The sequence below is a fragment of the Aegilops tauschii genome, chromosome 3, assembly GCF_002575655.3.
Source record: "Aegilops tauschii subsp. strangulata cultivar AL8/78 chromosome 3, Aet v6.0, whole genome shotgun sequence".
Classification (NCBI taxonomy): Eukaryota; Viridiplantae; Streptophyta; class Magnoliopsida; order Poales; family Poaceae; genus Aegilops; species Aegilops tauschii.
In genome coordinates this window covers 447623100-447640738 of record NC_053037.3, presented here as the reverse complement: position 1 = coordinate 447640738, position 17639 = coordinate 447623100, and the positions used below count along the sequence as shown (strand labels likewise).

Sequence of the window (17639 nt, the reverse complement as noted above, 5' to 3'; positions counted from 1 at the left end):
GTAGTAGCAAGAATAGGCTATGCATCAGGATATGATATCGGAAAACAGTAACATGCTACACTACTCTAATGCAAGCAGTATAGAGAAGAATAGGCGATATCTGATGATCAAGGGGGGGGGCTTGCCTGGTTGCTCTGGCAAGTAGGAGGGGTCGTCGACTCCGTAGTCGAACTGGGCAGCAGCAGTGTCGGTTCGTAGTCTACCAGAGAGAAGAGGGGGAAGAAACAGTAAATACAATGCAAACATAAGCATGACGATGCGTGACATGACAGTGAGCGGTGCTAGGGGTGTCCTAACGCGACAGTAGGTGGTACCGGTGAAGGGGGGGACATCCGGGAGGTATTCCCGATGTTTCGCGTTTTCGGACAGACGGACCGGAGGGGGAAAGTTGCTACTTCGATAGGTTAGGGAGGTGTGGTGGATGAACGGACAGCGTATTTGGATTCGTCTCGTCGTTCTGAGCAACTTTCATATAGAAAACATTTTCATCCGAGTTACGGTTTAAAAGATATGCATTTTCAAAGTTTATTTGAATTTCTGGAATTATTTATATTCAGCAAAAATGAATTATGACGTCAGCATGAGGCAATGCTGACGTCAGCAGGTCAACAGGTCGGCTGACCAGTCAAACCAGACAGGTGGGTCCAGTGGGACCCACATGTCAGCCTCTGTTAGTCTAATATTTAGTTAAACTAATCTAAAAATCTAATTAGAGGGGTGGGCCCCATATGTCAGTGAGTGATTAGTTAATTTAATTATTTTTATTTATAAAACAATTTTCTTTTTCTTTTCTTTTTTTTAATTTTGCGGCGGGGCCCGCATGTCAGTGACTGGGCCTGCCCAGTCAGCAGTTGACTGGGTCAACCCAGTCAACTGGGGCCCGTGGGGGCCACTGGCAGGGGCACTGGGGTGGCCCCAGGCCAGCCACGTCGGCGGCCGGCGCCGGAGCAACACCGGCGCGGCTCGGGAGGGGTACGGGTTTCACGTACAGGGGGTCTTCGGGGGCGTGGCTGGGCGCGTTCGACGCGGCTCGGCGTCGCGCGTCCAACTGCGGTGGTCGGAGGGGCTGGAACGGCCGGGGACGAGCGCTACGAGCTCGCCGGCGGCGAGGTGCTACGGGTGCCCGACGGAAACGCGGCTACGGCGGGCTAACGAGCAAGCGAAGGGGCTGGGGAGCATCTACGTACGGCGGGGAGTGCAACGGGCTTGACCCCGTGACCATTTGGTCACCGGAGACCCGCCGGCGGCGAGCTCCGCGGCGCGGCGTTCGGGCGCGCGTGGGGGAGCAGCTACGGAGCGCGGGCGAGCTAACGGAGAGGGGGAGGAGATGCGGGAGCTCACAGCGGAGCCGTAGGGAGTGGCAGTGAGCTCGGGGAGGGCGCAGGGTAGCCGGAACCGGCGACGAAGGACGGCGACCCGAAGGTTGAAGACGAGCTCGTGGAGGTCGGTGCAGTGGCGCTCAGCTCGTTCCCGATGGCGTAGTCGACGGCGGGGAGTCGTTTGGGCACGTCGTCGGGGCGATCTGGGCACGGTGGCCGCGGGAACTAGGTGAACGGCGGCGAGCGCGCTCGGGCAGAGGGGATCGAAGGGGAGAAGGAGGTGGATCTGGCGGGGGGAAGGCGCAGAGGCCGAGGGACGAGCGGGGCGAGTGGGAGAGAGGCCCGAGGAGGCGGGGGGAGCTGGCGCCCTTATCTTCCCCGTCGCCGGCGAGGGGGTGCGGCGGGGACGGCCACTGTTCTGCCCCCGGTCGGGGGAACAGGGAAGGGGGCGAGGGGGAAGAGTGGGCTGGGCCGGGGGTCGGGGGGTGGCGGCCCAGTTTGGGCCGGGGGTTCGGTCCAGATGGGCCACGGGTCCAGTGGGGGGGGGGAAGGGCTTCTCCTTTTTCTTTTTCTGCTCTGTTTGTTCTGCTTTCTTTTTATTTGCTTATTTTTTTTCTGTTTTATTTCATTTAAAAGTATTTAGGTGTTTTATAAAAATGTGTTTTCTCCACCATAATTACCAGTGTATTATTTAGCACCCACAGAACATTTTTGTTTAAATTTTTGAAAACTTTTATTTTCCACTTTTAAATTTAATTGAAGTTTGAACTAGGAGTTTGAAAAGGGTGTGATTCAAATGTGATCAAGCCCTGTTTAGCAACATGATTAGCTTAACCACAGGGAGTTACTGTAGCATGATTCTCAGGGTGTTACATTTATGACACGAGCATGGCAGTTGTAATTGAATTTGATCATATGGATTTGTGCTTTATGGAGCAGCTTCATATATGAAAGATTGTGTGCCGCAACTTGTTTAATGTTGACATGAATGTCAAATTTTGGAAAGATGATGTTTTGTGTATTATGAAGACCATTTTTAAGCCAAACTATGTGTGGGTTCATTGATTCTTGCCAAAATGGCAGCCATACATGACACAATAATGATTTCAATTTATAAATCCTTATGGCAACCAAGCATGTCTTTTGTAGTTGGATTTCCATTTCAACCAACTGAAATCCTAACAGAGATTTCATTTCTATCAAATGAAAAGAAATGAGGGAGTATCTGGATATATAGTAAGCACACTGCATATTCGAGAGAGAGAAAAATGAGGGTATTAAACTTTTTTCTTTTTTGAGAAAATGAGGGTATCAAACGAGCTGTTAGAGAATCGAGAGGGCCTACCGATGGGCTAACAGGTTAGCTGCCCAAAATTAAGGCCCATAAAGCCCAAACTTTTTATCCAGCCGTGGATATGATGATAACAGCATCGAGTGTGAGAGGATAGCCCGCACTCCCACTGCCCAGACATGGCGCTTGCCCTCGCCTCCACAATGGCGTCCCTCTCGCTCCACTCCGGGAGGATCTCGGCGGTGGCTATCGGCGGCGGTCTCCGCCCCCACAAGGCGGGCCCCATGGGGGCCTCCGCCTCCCCGTTTCTCCGGAGCTCATTCATCTCCTCTTCCTCCACCTCCTCCGCCCCCACCTCCTCGCTCTCGGCTGCGGTCTCGGCGTCGCTCGCCTTCACGTCCGCCTCCTCGTTCGGCGGTGAGACGAACTCCTCCTTCCCTTTGTCACGAGAGAAATTTCCTATTGAATGTGTTTGATATGTTGGTACTGTTCAGCTAGTTTTATTGGGTTCAGCTTGAGGGGTTGGAGGGGAAAATTACCTGCAATGGAAATGGCGGGTTTGAACAGTAGAACGGTAGAAGTGTGTAAACTATGGATGTTCTGCTGTTGCACAATGCCGTGGTGCTGTATAAGTATTAGTCTTAGTTTTTCTGCCGCGTGCTCTGCAAATTCAGTGACAAGAAGAGAGTCAAACATTATGAACACAGGGTGAGCCTCCATAGTTATGGGCTCCTTTTGACACTTGCTGTATTTGTCCCAAACTGTAAACAGTAGAATTTAGGCAGGTGTCGAAGGAAAAATGTACCTCAGCAGGTATTCGCAAACTTCAACGTGTCCAGCATTTTGTCTGAAAAATATATACTCCAGTATTAAATTTCATTATTGTTGGAAATGTTGGTTCATGTACATAGTACGATGGAATCATGGAATCTACAATGTCTGGCCCGGAGGATGAGCACCCCTGCAGTTATCTGAGAGCAAGCAAGTTCTGCATAAGTCGTTCTAGTCTTAGGCCCAATTTTTGTTTTCTTGTCCATACTTGAACTGATAATGTTCATATTTCTCTCTATGAAAATAAAAAGCATCTTCATACTTCAAATATCACTTTCAGTGAATATAAATTACTAAATTAGGAAGATGTGCATGGCTGACGGTTAACTTGTGTCATCGTGTCCTGCAATTTCTACCAGTTTTTTTTTTTTGAGGATGCCGTGTGACCGCCGATTTCGTTAGACAATCTAAATTGCAAATTCTCACAAACAAGCTACATATTACCATATGACTGCGGTTCTTATTTTGTTAATTAGTACTCAAGTGTTAAGAAGAAATGGGATACAACTACTATATGTATCTGAATTTGATGGCCTAAAACCCTGAATCATATAGACGATGGAAAGTCTCACAGATCCTTCAGACATAAATGTAGCTCATGTACATGGTTGAACAACAAACTGATAATGTAATAAATTGTCTACCACAGTTAAACAATGAACGGACAACTTCAAGAATGAAGACTCTCGTTCCTCAAGCTTCAATACCTACTCATTCTCAGCCAGTTTATCTACCTCTGAAATGGTTAAAAATGACCCAGTATGCTTCTAAACGCAGCACAACAATGTTATATTAAATGAACTAGCTAAAGTGGGAATGAACCAATGCAATGTAGTAGAATGTTTTCATACACAATGAAGTGATCTTCAGAGAACAGCCAAAGGCAGCTAATAGTTTATTTTGGAATACTTTTGTCTGAACTTCTGTTTAGCAAATTTTGGATTTACATGCAACAGCAATAGACCATCAAAGCGTGGAATTTAGAACTGCACAGGGTAGTGGGTTAACGAGGCAAATCACAAGTTCTTAGTTGTAACATGTGGTTTAGAGCTTCTCTTTTGATCTATTACAACATTTGTCTAATGATCAAGTACTACTGTTTACGTCTTTGTAACAGATAACCTTTTCATCCTTAATACGGTCAAGTTTAGACCTCATGGGTGTTCACTAAAAGAAGATTTTATGTATCCAATCCTAGTGTTGATTATGTAGAACTGACTATGATATTTTATCATTATGTACGCCAGGTTCATCTTTGGGAATTGAGTTCAGCTACAACAGATTAACAACACGCAGACCTCGCGGTCTACAGATTAGGGCCGGAAAGGCTGCCCTCTGCCTGACCAAGAGGTCAAGATCCAGGAAGTCACTTGCCCGTGTGCATGGTTTCCGAAGGCGGATGCGGACTACTGCTGGAAGAAAGGTTCTGAAGCGTAGACGTGACAGAGGAAGGAAGGTTCTGTGCACAAAGTCGAACTCACCCACTGGGACAAAGTACTGATTACAGCGCAATGTGAGGCGTTATGTATTCCAGCTGTAAGTTTTACTCTTTTTGCACCCCATGTTCTCAGCCATGTTCATCTGTAACAATTGCGGCACATCTTTTCCCTGTTACTCTGGTTGATAACTTGATACCTGAATTAAATTCCAACACCGGTACAATTTATCCTTTTTGGTTGTGGCAGTCTTTAATGCTATGTTGTTTCGTGAGATTATATCATCTTGGGCGCTGCATTCTATAACTTTGTAGGACCCAAATGCTATATATCATCCTAGTATTTTTGTGCAGTAGGACAAATTGGTGCTTACCTACACGCTAACAGTTTTGAGAACACTTCTTTGGTTGAAAACTTCAGGCAGTCAGTGGAATACATTTATCTCCTACGCTATCATGGAGTATTAAGTACCAGTACCTGTCTGCTCTTGGTTGAGTCATCTAGTGAATACGTTGAGTGCCTGAATACATGGTACCTCAAGACTGGCTAGAACCTGAATATGTAGGACTAGGACCAGTAGCCGTGAGAGAGGAGCAGCCTGTAGGCAAAGGGAACATGCCTAGCTGCTCAGTGCCCCCTCTTCTTCACTTGCATCGGCAAGCCGCCCTCCATACGCAAGGTCACGGAGAACACAAGCCCTGGCCGGCTCTCGCCTCCGACGAACTGGAAGCTGAACCTCTCCAACACGCAGGCGGCAATGGACTTCATCTGTATGTAAGCCATCTCCTTGCCGAGGCACATCCTCGGCCCGGCATGGAAGACTGGGTACTTAAACGAGCTCTCCGGCCGGAACGCACCCTCCTCATCAAGCCACCGCTCTGGCCGGTACTCTGCACAGTCGTTGCCCCATATCTCCTCTAACCGCGCCATGGCATACGCGCTGTAGGAGACCTGCCAACCTTTGCCCACAAATGTGCCGTCGGGGAGGACGTCGTCATGCTTGCAGCAGCGCGAGTCCATGGCCACGGGCGGGTATAGCCGCATGGACTCCGTGACCGCTGCGTGCAGGTAGTGCATCTCACGCAGCTCGTCCAAGCTGAAGGCTGCATCCGCGCTCCCATAGGACGCTCGCACCGCGCGTATCTCGCGCACGATCTTGGCCTCCACCTCGTGCCGGCTGGACACGAGCCAGAAGAACCAAGTGAGCGCCGACGAGGTTGTGTCCCGCCCGGCTATGATGAAGCTGGTGACCACATCACGAAGGCTCTCGTTGCTGTGCTCGCCGCTGGAGACGAAGCGTGAGAGGAAGTCGTCCTTGCGCGCCAGCCCGGCCGCTCCCCTCTCGCTGCGGTCACGGATGATCCTGTCGACGTAGCCGTGGATCGTGGCGAGTGCCTCACTCATCCGCCTCTCCGGTCCCATGTTGAGTAACTTCTTCACCCGCCATGCCCACTTGACCGGCGACATGAACCGGGCCATGATCATGATCTGCGCGTCGTTCAAGGCATGCATGAACTCCGCACGCCCATTCACCCCCAGGCCGTTGTCGGTGAGGCACGCCGGGTCCTCGTCGAAGGCGACGCAGCAGATGTTGTCGAACGCGAAGCGCTCGAGAACGTCCTGCATGTCCAGCGTCAGGCCTTCTAGCTCCGCCCGGGAGAGCAGAGGCAGCAGCCGCTCGACGACCTCGAACCGGACGGTGCTGACCACGAAGTTTCTCAGCGACCGCTTGCTGAACTCGTAGCTTGCGGCCTTGCGCTGCGAAAGCCACTGATCGCCGTCGGAGTTGAAGATGCCGTGGCCGAGGAAGTCCGCCATGGCGGACACCACGAACTCGCCCTTGGGGTAGTTCTGGAAGTTGGTCTTCACGATGTATTCCACATTGGCCGGGTTCGCGGTGATGGCACCGGCCATGAGGCCAAGGCCCTTGAAGTCGAAGGCCATGGTGTGCGTGGGGCAACGAGCGACGACGCCGGCCGACCACTCGACGAGGCAGTCTTGGTTCTTCACGAAGTGTGGGAGGGTGCCGATGATGGGGTAGGCCTTGAGGCCGTCGGCGTGAGGTTGCTTTCTGGTGTTCCGACGTAGGCGGAGGACATAGAGTAGAGGTAGGAGCAGGAAGAGGAGCATGGGATGGGCCGAGGTCAACCAAAGCTCCATGGCGATCGAGATCTCTGGCTTGCCTAGTCTAAATAAAACTGTAGGAGTGAGTGGGGGTGCTTGGAGGTTGACACAGAAAAGGGGATTCTGAAGCATAGTTGTTGCATCTTTGATATACTTCTATGTAACCATTTTTCTCTTTGATTTATCTGGTCTAGTTGGAAGTGTGAGCTGGATGAGTGTACTTTGAGTCTTTGGCTTCAGTATATGTCAATGGCACTTGTAGATGAAGACTGATTGGGGCTGTGTAATTAGTTTGTGCGCGGATGCGACACCAACCAATGCTCCGAATACTGCTGTTGGTTTCAGGCATGTGTCCATGGGAAACTACAAGTTGACGTGATTCCTGCTTCCTGGCAACTATAAGCAAGTGAACCATCAACTAAAACATGACCAATTTTACAAGATAAATCACTTGGACACAAACTTAACCATGAACAAAGACTAGTCAATTTTGATGTCCACATCTTCGCAAAAAAAGCTTGTATTCCATTGCTCTTGTATAGTTTAATGCTGCCTACATTTAAAAAAAAAACTGCCTCACTCGGTTGATCTGCTACCTGATTCTTTTTTCTTTCTTTCCTTTTTTTTTGGAATGATCTGCTACCTGATTCGTTCAGCTGCAACGGAACCATTAACAAACACTGTATATTGTGATGCTCACAAGTGATTCGTTCATGGTGTGGCATTTAAAAAACTATGTTTGATGCATAGATAATCTTCTATAACTGAATGAAATGGTTTATTCGTACTCCTTGGTTCCATTCCATAACGTAACTACGCCACATACGTTCAGTACATCAAATGCCTCCGGCCCAAGGTCAGAGAAAGATTATAGTTTGTTCAGGGCCAACGAGTATCATTCTTTTTTTCTTCTGTCTCCAGCATCCACACGAGAAACTCATGAGTCGGGACAAGTTAGCTAGTTTGGATGTACGTACGGTGCACTGCAACCAGCAGTCATGCGATAACGATGAAGGTCTGAGGCTCTGAGCAATCTGGTGTCAAGTTTTTTTCCCTTGTTCTGCTGCTGAGTGCCCTTCTGAACCACGTCGATTTCACGTGCAGCGTGGCATTTCCTGCATAGATCATCTGGCATCTTCTCCCAGTGGCTAGCTAGCTTATTTCTCTGCTACTAAGATTGATTTTTCTCAACGACAACAACAATAACAACAACAACAACAACAACAACAAAAAACTACTCTCTCCAATCCAAAAAGAGAGTCGTGGCTTTAGTTGAGGAAGTACCTACTGAAGAGTGAAGACGGTTGAAGAAAGAAAGATGACTGATGAGAACATTGAGAAGTGTCTGCCCCTTCGATCGATCCCCTCCCCGTCGGCGTAACGTATCAAACTCGCTATGCCATTGGATGTTGGAACAATACAAGCGGACCAAATTCTTCTACTTTTCCGGCAAGTGATGTACCGACGTGTAGAAGCGTACCACCATACCATCAACAAGGTGTGCAATAACGGAAGATTTACACCAGAAATAATGGAGTAGTACAGTACAGAGCATTGTTGACCTGTGACGAAATGGACTCCTGCAAGTAGCCTAGCTAGCTCCCTCTGCTCTTCACCTGCATCGGCAAGCCGCCTCCCATGCGCAGCGTCAGCGACATGACGAGCCGGGGGTGCCCCTCGCCGCCGACGTGCCGGAGGCTGAACCTCTCCAGCACGCCGGCCACGATGGACTTCATCTGTATGTAGGCCATCTCCTTGCCGAGGCACATCCTCGGCCCCGCGTGGAACACCGGGTACTTGCTCGTGCTCTCCGGCCGGAACGCCCCCTCCTCGTCGAGCCACCGCTCCGGCCGGAACTCCGCGCAGTCCGCGCCCCATAGCTCCTCCAGCCGCGCCATGGCGTACGCGCTGTAGGTGACCTGCCACCCTTTGCCGACGAGCGTGCCGTCGGGCAGGACATCCTCGCGCTGGCAGCAGTGCGTGTCCATGGCCACGGGCGGGTACAGCCGCATCGACTCCGTGATCGCCGCCTGCAGGTACTGCATCGAGCGCAGCTCCTCGTAGCCGAACGACCCCTCCCCGCTCGACGCGCGCGCCGCGCGGACCTCGCGCACGATCTTGTCCTCCACGTCGGGCCGGCCGGACAGCACCCAGAAGAACCAGCTGAGCGCCGAGGACGTCGTGTCCCGCCCGGCGACGATGAAGTTGGTGACCACGTCGCGGAGGCCCTCGTCGCTGTGCTCGCCGCTCGAGGCGAAGCGCGACAGGAAGTCGTCCTTGCGGGCCAGCCCGGCGGCCGCCCCCCTCTCGCCGCGCTCGCGGACGGCCCTGTCGATGTAGCCGTGGATCGTGGCGACCGCGTCGCGCATCCGCCTCTCCGGCCCCACGTTGAGCAGCCTCTGGAGCCGCCACGCCCACTTGACCGGCGACATGAACCGGGCCATGACGATGTTCTGAGCGTCGGTCAAGGCGCGCATGAACTCCGCACGCCCGTCCGCCCCCGGCCACTCCTCCTCGGCGAGGCACGCCGGGTCCTCGTCGAAGACGACGCAGCAGATGGTGTCGAACGCGAAGCGCTCCAGCACGTCCTGCACGTCCACCGTCCGCCCGTCGCGCCCCGCGCGCTCCAGCAGCGGCAGCAGCCGGTCGACGACCTCGGAGCCGACGGCGCTGACCACGAAGTTCCGCAGCGACCGCGTGTTGAACTCGTAGCTGGCGGCCTTGCGCTGCCGGAGCCACTGGTCGCCGTCGGAGTTGAAGATGCCGTGGCCGAGCAGGTCCTCGATGACGGACACCACGAACTCGCCCTTGGGGTAGTTCTGGAAGTTGGCCTTGGCGACGTGCTCGACGTTGGCCGGGTTGGCCGTCATGACGCCGGCCCCGAGGCCGAGGCCCCTGAAGTTGAAGGTCATGGTGTAGGTGGGGCACCGCGCCAGGACGCCGGCCGACCACTCGATGAGGCGGTGCTGGTTCTTGACGAAGTGGGGGAGCGTGCCGATGATGGGGTAGGCCTTGAGGCCGTCGGAGCGACTCTGCCTCCTGGTGTCCCGGCGTAGCCAGAGGAAGCAGAGTAGAGGTAGGAGCAGGAGGAGGGCCGAGGTCAACGGAAGCTCCATGGCGATCGGGATCTCAGGCTTGACAAGTCCAAACTGTAGGAGTGAGTTAGTACAGCAAAAGGGGAAGATTCCCAGATAGAGTTGTTGCATTTTTTTATGCTATTAACCATTATTATTTCTCTTGATTAATTTGGTTTTTTTTTCTGTGCGATTATATATTAAAGAGGGAGATGGGGAAAGAAGCCCCTTCAAGTTGGCGGTTACAAAAGTTTCATAACCCCAACTCCACCCATTATCTCACATGCTAGCTACTCGCCGCATGACCCACCTCCATGGCCGCTAGGAACCGGTCCACGTCTACTTTAAGTAAGCCTGCCATCTTCCACGCCCTACACTCTACCGCTACCTTTTGAATTACATATGCGCTCGACGAAGCATCGCCGTCATACACGATGCCATTCCGATACTTCCATAGCTCCCACATTACAAGTATGATTAGTGCCCGTGCATCCTTTTTCCCAGGCGCATTCCGCGGTGGCCGTGCACCACTCCCCTAGTAGTGATGTTGTTGTCGGAACCCATTCTGGCTTTCCCCAAGCTGTACAGACACGCAGCCACACTTCCCTCGCGAAGGCACACTGTAGCATTATGTGATTGATACTTTCCTCCACTTGGTCACAGAAAGGGCATGCTTCCTGATGGTCCAATCCTCGGCTCGCCAGTCTATCCGAGGTCCAGCATCTGTTATGAAATACGAGCCAAGTAAAGAATCGGCATCTCAGAGGAGTTTTGGACTTCCACGTGAACTGCGCCATTGGAACTCTTTCCCTTGCCCAGAATTTTGCTTAGTATGTCGATCGCGTGGAGAAGGACCCGCTTGGCTCCCAAGCCCACCGAACTGAGTCAACCGTATCTTGGTGCAATTGGACCCGCGCCATTTGCTCCCACAATCACAGGTCCTCATGAAGCATCTGGCTCGTAACCTCCGGGCCTATGTCCAACGCCCAGGCTCCGTTCATCAATCCTTGGCTCACTGTACGGGTGCGTCGTATCCTCGCCCGCACCGTTCCATAAATTGTTGGTGCCAACTCCTCCACTCTATAGCCATCCACCCATCTATCCTCCCAGAACAACGTGCTTTCTCCATTCCCCACCGTTGCGTGGGTGGCAGCCTGAAAGATTTGCATTGACCTTTTAGGAATTGTAATATCAAACTCCGCCCACGGTCTCGATGGATCCACTCGTTTCAGCCATGGCCATCTTGCCTGCATGGCAGTATTGAGCCACTTGAGGTTAGGGATGCCAAGTCCACCTGCCCACCTTGGCGAGCACACGGTCTCCCACGCCACTCTGCACTGACCACCTGACGCCTGCTCTTTGGCACACCACAAGAAACCTCTGCAGATTTTGTTCATGGCCTGGATGACCTTCTAGTTACTGGGTTACTGCAGTAATGCTGAGTAGATTTCAGTAAAGTTGAGTGCAGTTCTAGATCAAGCATGACTCTGCTTGTGCGATTAGTCTGAGTGAAATGTGGAATCAACTAGTAATCCCAAAGTTGTCCAGTTGGTTTCTGCCACATGACTTGCATGTCCCCATGGTTTCTGCAACGAGTTAAGATAATTTCTGAACTATGTGTAACTGAACCCTAACACAAAACAAATGAGCCTTGAACAAACACCAGCACATTATATGGCATAACAACACACATAAATATCGTTACTACTAGTTTAATAAACGTTGCACTTATAAATGAAAACCTTTAAACCCGCTAGTGAAATTTATTTCCCGAACCAAGCAAGAACACTACAGAAATGGAGTACAGAGCAATTGTGATTTGTGACTCCTCCAAGCATGAAGCATCCTAGGCGTTAGCCTCCCCTGTTCTGCTCTTGACCTGCATCGGCAGGCCGCCTCCCATCCGCAGCGTCAGTGACATTATGAGCCTGGGATGCCCCTCGCCGCCGGCGTACCGGAGGCTGAACCTCTCCAGCACGCACGCCACGATGGACTTCATCTGAATGTAGGCCATCTCCTTGCCGAGGCACATCCTCGGCCCCGCGTGGAACACCGCGTACTTGAACGGGCTCTCCGGCCGGAACGCGCCCTCCTCGTCGAGCCACCGCTCCGGCCTGAACTCCTCGCAGTCCTTGCCCCACACGCCCTCCAGCCGCGCCATGGCGAACGCGCAGTACGTCATCAGCCACCCTTTCCCGACGAACGTGCCGTCCGGGAGGAAGTCGTCCTCCTTGCAGCTGTGCGTGTCGGCGGCCACCGGCGGGTACAGCCGCATCGACTCCGTGATGGCCGCGTGGAGGTAGTGCATTTCGCGCAGCTCGTCGAAGCTGAAAGTCGACGCATCCTCGCCGTCGCCCGACGCGCGCACGGCGCGGATCTCGCGCGTGATCTTGTCCTCCACGTCGGGCCGCGTGGACACCAGCCAGAAGAACCAGGTCAGCGCGGACGAGGTCGTGTCGCGGCCGGCGAGGATGAAGTTGGTCACCACGTCGCGGAGGCTCTCGTCGCTGTGCTCGCCGGCCGCGGCGAAGCGCGACAGGAAGTCGTCCCTGCTCGCCAGCCCAGCCTCCCCTCTCTCCTTGCGCTCACGGACGATCTTGTCGGCGTAGCCGTGGATCGTGGCGAGCGCCGACCGCATCCGCCTCTCCGGCTCCATGTCGAGCAGCCTCTTGACGCGCCACAGCCACTTGGCGGGCGACATGAACCGGGCCATGATGGTGTTCTGCGCGTCGTTGAACGCGGCCATGAACTCGGCGCTCTCGGGCGCGGCCATGCCCTCCTCGGCGAGGCAGGCCGGGTCCTCGCCGAAGGCCACGCGGCAGATGTTGTCGAACGCGAAGCGCTCCAGCACGTCCTGCACCTCCAGCGTCCGCCCGTCGCGCCCCGCGCGGTCCAGCAGCGGCAGCAGCCGCTCGACGACCTCGAAGCGGACGGCGTCCACCACGAAGTTCCTCAGCGAGCGCTTGTTGAACTCGTAGCTGGCGGCCTTGCGCTGCCACAGCCACTGCTCGCCGTCGGAGTTGAAGATGCCGTGGCCGAGGAAGTCCTGGAGCATGGAGACCGAGAGCTCGCCCTTGGGGTAGTTCGCGAAGTTGGCCTTGAGTATGTGCTCGACGCATGCCGGGTCGGCGGTGATGGCGCCGCCGGTGAGGCCGGGCACCTTGAAGGCCAGGGTGTGCGTGGGGCTGCCCTGCATGACGCCGGTGTACCACTCGAGGAAGCGGTCCTGGTTCTTGACGAAGTGCGGCAGCGTGCCGAGGATGGGGTAGACCTTGAGGCCATGGCCGCGAGGCTGCTTCTTGGGGTCCGGCCGCAGGTAGAGAAAGTAGAGAAGAGGGAGGAGCGGCAGGAGGAGGAGGGGAAGGGATGAGGCCAAGGAGAGTTCCATGGCGAGTGAGTGAGTGAGTTGGTCTTGCCTAGCTCGCGAGCGGTGCGGGTGATACTCCAGTTAGATCACTCTGCTTGCGATGAGAGGTGAGGGATTGTTCAGTTTTCTTGTATCGGCGACTGGTCAGAGTTGCCTCCCGATTCAGTTGTTTGATTCATGCATCGGGTTGCTACATTGGCATAATAGCATGGTAACCCTGAGTCGTGGACATCACTAGACACCAGTTGCATATATATGAAAAGCAATAATTCTGGTGGGGAAGTTCATACCCCTCCCCCAGCTCTCTGAAATTTTAAAATAAAATGGAAAACTAATCAAGGTGTTAGCGGATATATAAAAGGTTTTCTTAAACTAAAATCAAGGTGTCACGCGGATCTTAGCATTGACTTTGAAAAACAAAAGATTTTTTTAGGATCATTGAAAAACAAAATTTTATGGGCATATGTCAGACTAGTTGACGCGGTAATAAGCGGCTCCTGGGCTAATTTTATGACTTTGTTAGTAGTAGCGTGTTCCACCCGCTCTACTGCTATTACGTACGCGCTACTACGAATGAAATAATAGTAGCGTGGATAAACAACCAACGCTACTAGTATCCTATATACTAGTAGCGTCCAGTTTCCTCCCCACGCTACTACTAACTTATTAGAAATTAAAAAAAATAAACCAGTACACATTATTACAAATACAAGATTTATAATAAACCATTATTAGAACACATCAAGTAAGAGCATACATAATTGACATGGGCTCCGGATAAATGAGCCAAAACCCCATCATTATGCATTGGTACTCACGATTGACCACTTCAAAGGACATGCAAGTATGTATGTCATTAACAATTGCAAACATAAGTTTCTTTTTACTACAGTTGTTGTATCTACTATCACACAGTTCCTCATTCTACCTGTTCTCACTCTAATAATAAGAAAAATGAAAAGAAAAAATAGAGATAATCTGCCGAAATTGCACTTCGGTGTCATAGATTCAGTCAGCCGCTTCAACATCTTATTATCCTGCAGCAATGGAAATTTGCCCCCAAATTACCTTTTGCAACTCTTCAAATCTCTTCGTTGAAGCAGACAGTGTTGGGGAATGTAGTATTTCAAAATTTTACCTACGATCATGCAAGATCTCTCTATGTGATGCATAGCAACGAGCGGGAGAGTGTGTCCACGTACCCTCGTAGACCGAAAGCGGAAGCGTTAAGTAACGCGGTTGATGTAGTCGAACATCTTCGCGATCCAACCGATCAAGTACCGAACGCACGACACCTCCGCGATCTGCATACGTTCAGCTCGGTGACGTCTCTCGAACTCTTGATCCAGCTGAGTGCCAAGGGAGAGTTTCGTCAGCACGACGGCATGATGACGGTGATGATGAAGTTACCGACGCAGGGCTTCGCCTAAGCACTACAACGATATGACCGAGGTGGAAATCTGTGGAGGGGGGCACCACACATGGCTAAAACAACTGTTGACTTGTGTGTTCTAGGGTGCCCCCTGCCCCCATATATAAAGGAGTAAGGGGGAGGCCGGCCGGCCCTCCTAGGGCGCGCCCCAAGTAGGATTCCTAGTAGGTTTCCAACAAGGGAAGAGAGGGGGAAGGAAGGAGAGGGAGAGAGGGAGAAGGAAAGGGGGGGCGCCGCCCCCTTCCCTTGTCCTATTCGGACTACAAGGGAGGGGGGGGGGCGCGACCTGCCCTGGCTGCCCTCCTCTCTCTCCACTAAGGCCCATGTTGGCCCATTAGTTCCCCCGGGGTTCCGATAACCCCCCGGCACTCCGATATTTATCCGGTGACCCTCGGAACTCATCCAGTGTCCGAATAACACTGGTGCGCGTCGGTCCTAAACAAACGGTTTTTAACCCCTTTTCGCGACGGCATTTGGAACCGTCGCCAAGTGAGTGTGGGCGATAGGGGGGTCCTTCCCACACGACCCAGAAACCATCGGAGATATGCCCTCTTGGCACACACGTTCGGCAAAATGAGGTCGTGTGCAATCGGCGAGCGCTCAAATACAGAAATACGTACAGTAGAGCTAAAAAATATAATTATACGGTGAAATTGTTTCCGGTCGCAAGTACATCCCACACAGTCAGTCCCCGCTAAACGTTTCCGTTCGTATGCACATCCCACACAGTCGCTCCAAGGAAAATGTTTCCGTTCACAGGTACATCACACACAATTTTTCCCATTAAATCGTTTGCGTTATTCAATGTATCACACACGGTCCGTAGAAGAGACTGTGTGGAAAAGGCTGTCCATCACACACAGTTTTATGTGGTAAACGTTTGCGCAAGGTGGCCTAACGCAAATAGTTTTCAAGAGAAAATCATGTGTGATTGTTCATTGATCCAACACGGTTTATTCCTAGAAACTGTGTGCGTTGCCTAATCAGGTCATCGCCCACGGTATTTTTTCAACAACCGTTTGCAATAGCAAAACCCAATTAGCAGGCAAATTCGCCATTAGCAGGCTAATTATCCGATTATTCATAATCCATTTATTAATCTAATTGACATTTCATATTAAGCACATAGTATATATTTCATTTCCATATTAAGGAAGCAGAATTTCATAATTGAAATACATCAGAGTACAACATGATATAGCTTCAACACTCAGCTACCCCATTACACAACTGCACCAGCAGCAAGTTCCACATGCAACATGTAGAACCTTTCGAAATTAGCATCATATACGGTATATAGACAGATGCATCTCATCTAGAAAACTGCTGAAGCGGAAGGCGAATATTGAGCCTTCATTCATGTTGAAGGTCTTTGCAACTTTAGGCCAGTGCCTGTGGATGATTGACCGTCCGTCCTTCGTCCTCTTCAGGAACACTTCAATATTGAACCATGGGTGTTGTATGAAAACCTTCCTCGCCTCCTGACCGTTGAGGTGGTTTGAGAGGTAATCATCAGTGAACTGCTTTGGAAAGGCCTGAAAACAAGGATGTGCATAAATATCTTCTCTATATTGGAAATGGGGCAAAGGAATAAAAAAGGCAAGGTATAATAGTTAGTACCATCTTGTAGTGAACTGATGTCTTCTTCATTGTGCAGACAAAGATCTTGTTGTTTTTTATCTCTAATTTCTTTATCCTAACATTCTTTCTAAGTTTCTTGATTTGATTGATATTCATGGACAACTCATTTCCCCATATGCAAAAGGGTCGAACAGTGGGTCAAAACCTCTGACAGCAGGACCTACATGTGCAAGACCAAATTGTTAAAAACCTAAATATTAGAATGGTTCCTGCAATTGCACAATAATGTGCTATTAGACAACGGACCATGCACGTGCTAACCTCGATTGTAAACCTCGGTGCTTCCCATTGTTTCCCTGCAACGCATATAAGGTAGTTAGTCATCAGGTTAAGTAAGGGTTCGCATGCTATCAGTAAAATATGTTGATGAAAAATAATCACATTGCAGATTCATCAGATTAATTCAAGCCACACGGAAAACCTATTTATCCAAACCAAGCATGATTAAGAACTAGGAAATATAGCACTTGTATATGTTTCTCATGTATTAAGTGCAGCCAAATTTGATTTATTCCTCACATGCACAACAATACAAAATTCTACCCACGACAATTGGACATCGCATTGCAGAATTGAACCAAGCAGTTAACTAAATACCACAACAAATGAACCAAATATTAACTGAGCACCAGATTGCACAATATAACATACTCCTAATAGAAGATCAGACAGTTAACTACAGCCAATTGTAGAAATTGTATTTGTTTCTCATGTACTCCCTCCGTTCCAAAATAGATGACTCAACTTTGTACAAAGCTTTAGTACAAAGTTAGTACAAAGTTGGGTCATCTATTTTGGAACGGAGGGAGTATTTACTACAGCCAAATTCAATTTATTCCTGACATGGTATATAATAACAGAATGCACCCACAATTTTGTAAAGATAAATTCGATTTATTTCTCACATGGAAAACAATACAAAATTGCAGCCTGAAGAATTGAACATCACATTTGCATAACTGAACCAAACAGTTAACTGAAGACAACAACGAATTAACAAAACAGTTAATAAGTGAGCACCACACTGCACGACATATAGAACATATACACTAGAGCAACAGATTGCATGGTAAAATTAGATATCATAATTCACTAGAATTTGTGAAGGAAAGGCAGGAGCAGCA

The 17639-nt window shown here is 50.7% G+C and overlaps 4 protein-coding genes across 4 annotated transcripts; 1 reads left to right on the top strand and 3 right to left on the bottom strand.

Moving 5' to 3' along the window:
• The first annotated feature begins 2724 nt into the window (after positions 1 to 2724).
• LOC109731918 (large ribosomal subunit protein bL34c) lies at positions 2725 to 5114 on the top strand. Its single transcript, XM_020291092.4, has 2 exons — positions 2725 to 3027; positions 4689 to 5114. The coding sequence occupies exons 1-2, from the start codon at positions 2790 to 2792 to the stop codon at positions 4940 to 4942; spliced, it is 492 nt and encodes a 163-aa protein (XP_020146681.1). The 5' UTR covers positions 2725 to 2789; the 3' UTR covers positions 4943 to 5114.
• A 289-nt stretch (positions 5115 to 5403) lies between these two features.
• LOC109731919 (cytochrome P450 CYP94D108) lies at positions 5404 to 7273 on the bottom strand. Its single transcript, XM_040404352.3, has one exon. It carries the CDS (start codon positions 7131 to 7133, stop codon positions 5505 to 5507), a length of 1629 nt encoding a protein of 542 aa, XP_040260286.1. The 5' UTR covers positions 7134 to 7273; the 3' UTR covers positions 5404 to 5504.
• Positions 7274 to 8384: 1111 nt separating this feature from the next.
• On the bottom strand, positions 8385 to 10319 carry LOC120962008 (cytochrome P450 CYP94D108). The gene has a single exon (XM_040404353.3). The coding sequence runs from the start codon at positions 10205 to 10207 to the stop codon at positions 8597 to 8599; it is 1611 nt and encodes a 536-aa protein (XP_040260287.1). The 5' UTR covers positions 10208 to 10319; the 3' UTR covers positions 8385 to 8596.
• Positions 10320 to 11726: 1407 nt separating this feature from the next.
• LOC109731920 (cytochrome P450 CYP94D108) lies at positions 11727 to 13661 on the bottom strand. Its single transcript, XM_020291094.4, has one exon. The coding sequence runs from the start codon at positions 13461 to 13463 to the stop codon at positions 11922 to 11924; it is 1542 nt and encodes a 513-aa protein (XP_020146683.1). The 5' UTR covers positions 13464 to 13661; the 3' UTR covers positions 11727 to 11921.
• Between the last annotated feature and the right edge of the window lie 3978 nt (positions 13662 to 17639).

Coding starts and splice junctions, on each gene's coding strand:
- LOC109731918 (XM_020291092.4), top strand. CDS start 2,790: ATGGCGCTTGCCCTCGCCTCCACAATGGCGTCCCTCTCGCTCCACTCC. Junction 3,028..4,688: donor GTCCGCCTCCTCGTTCGGCG/GTGAGACGAACT, acceptor TATGTACGCCAG/GTTCATCTTTGGGAATTGAG.
- LOC109731919 (XM_040404352.3), bottom strand. CDS start 7,133: ATGCTTCAGAATCCCCTTTTCTGTGTCAACCTCCAAGCACCCCCACTC.
- LOC120962008 (XM_040404353.3), bottom strand. CDS start 10,207: ATGCAACAACTCTATCTGGGAATCTTCCCCTTTTGCTGTACTAACTCA.
- LOC109731920 (XM_020291094.4), bottom strand. CDS start 13,463: ATGGAACTCTCCTTGGCCTCATCCCTTCCCCTCCTCCTCCTGCCGCTC.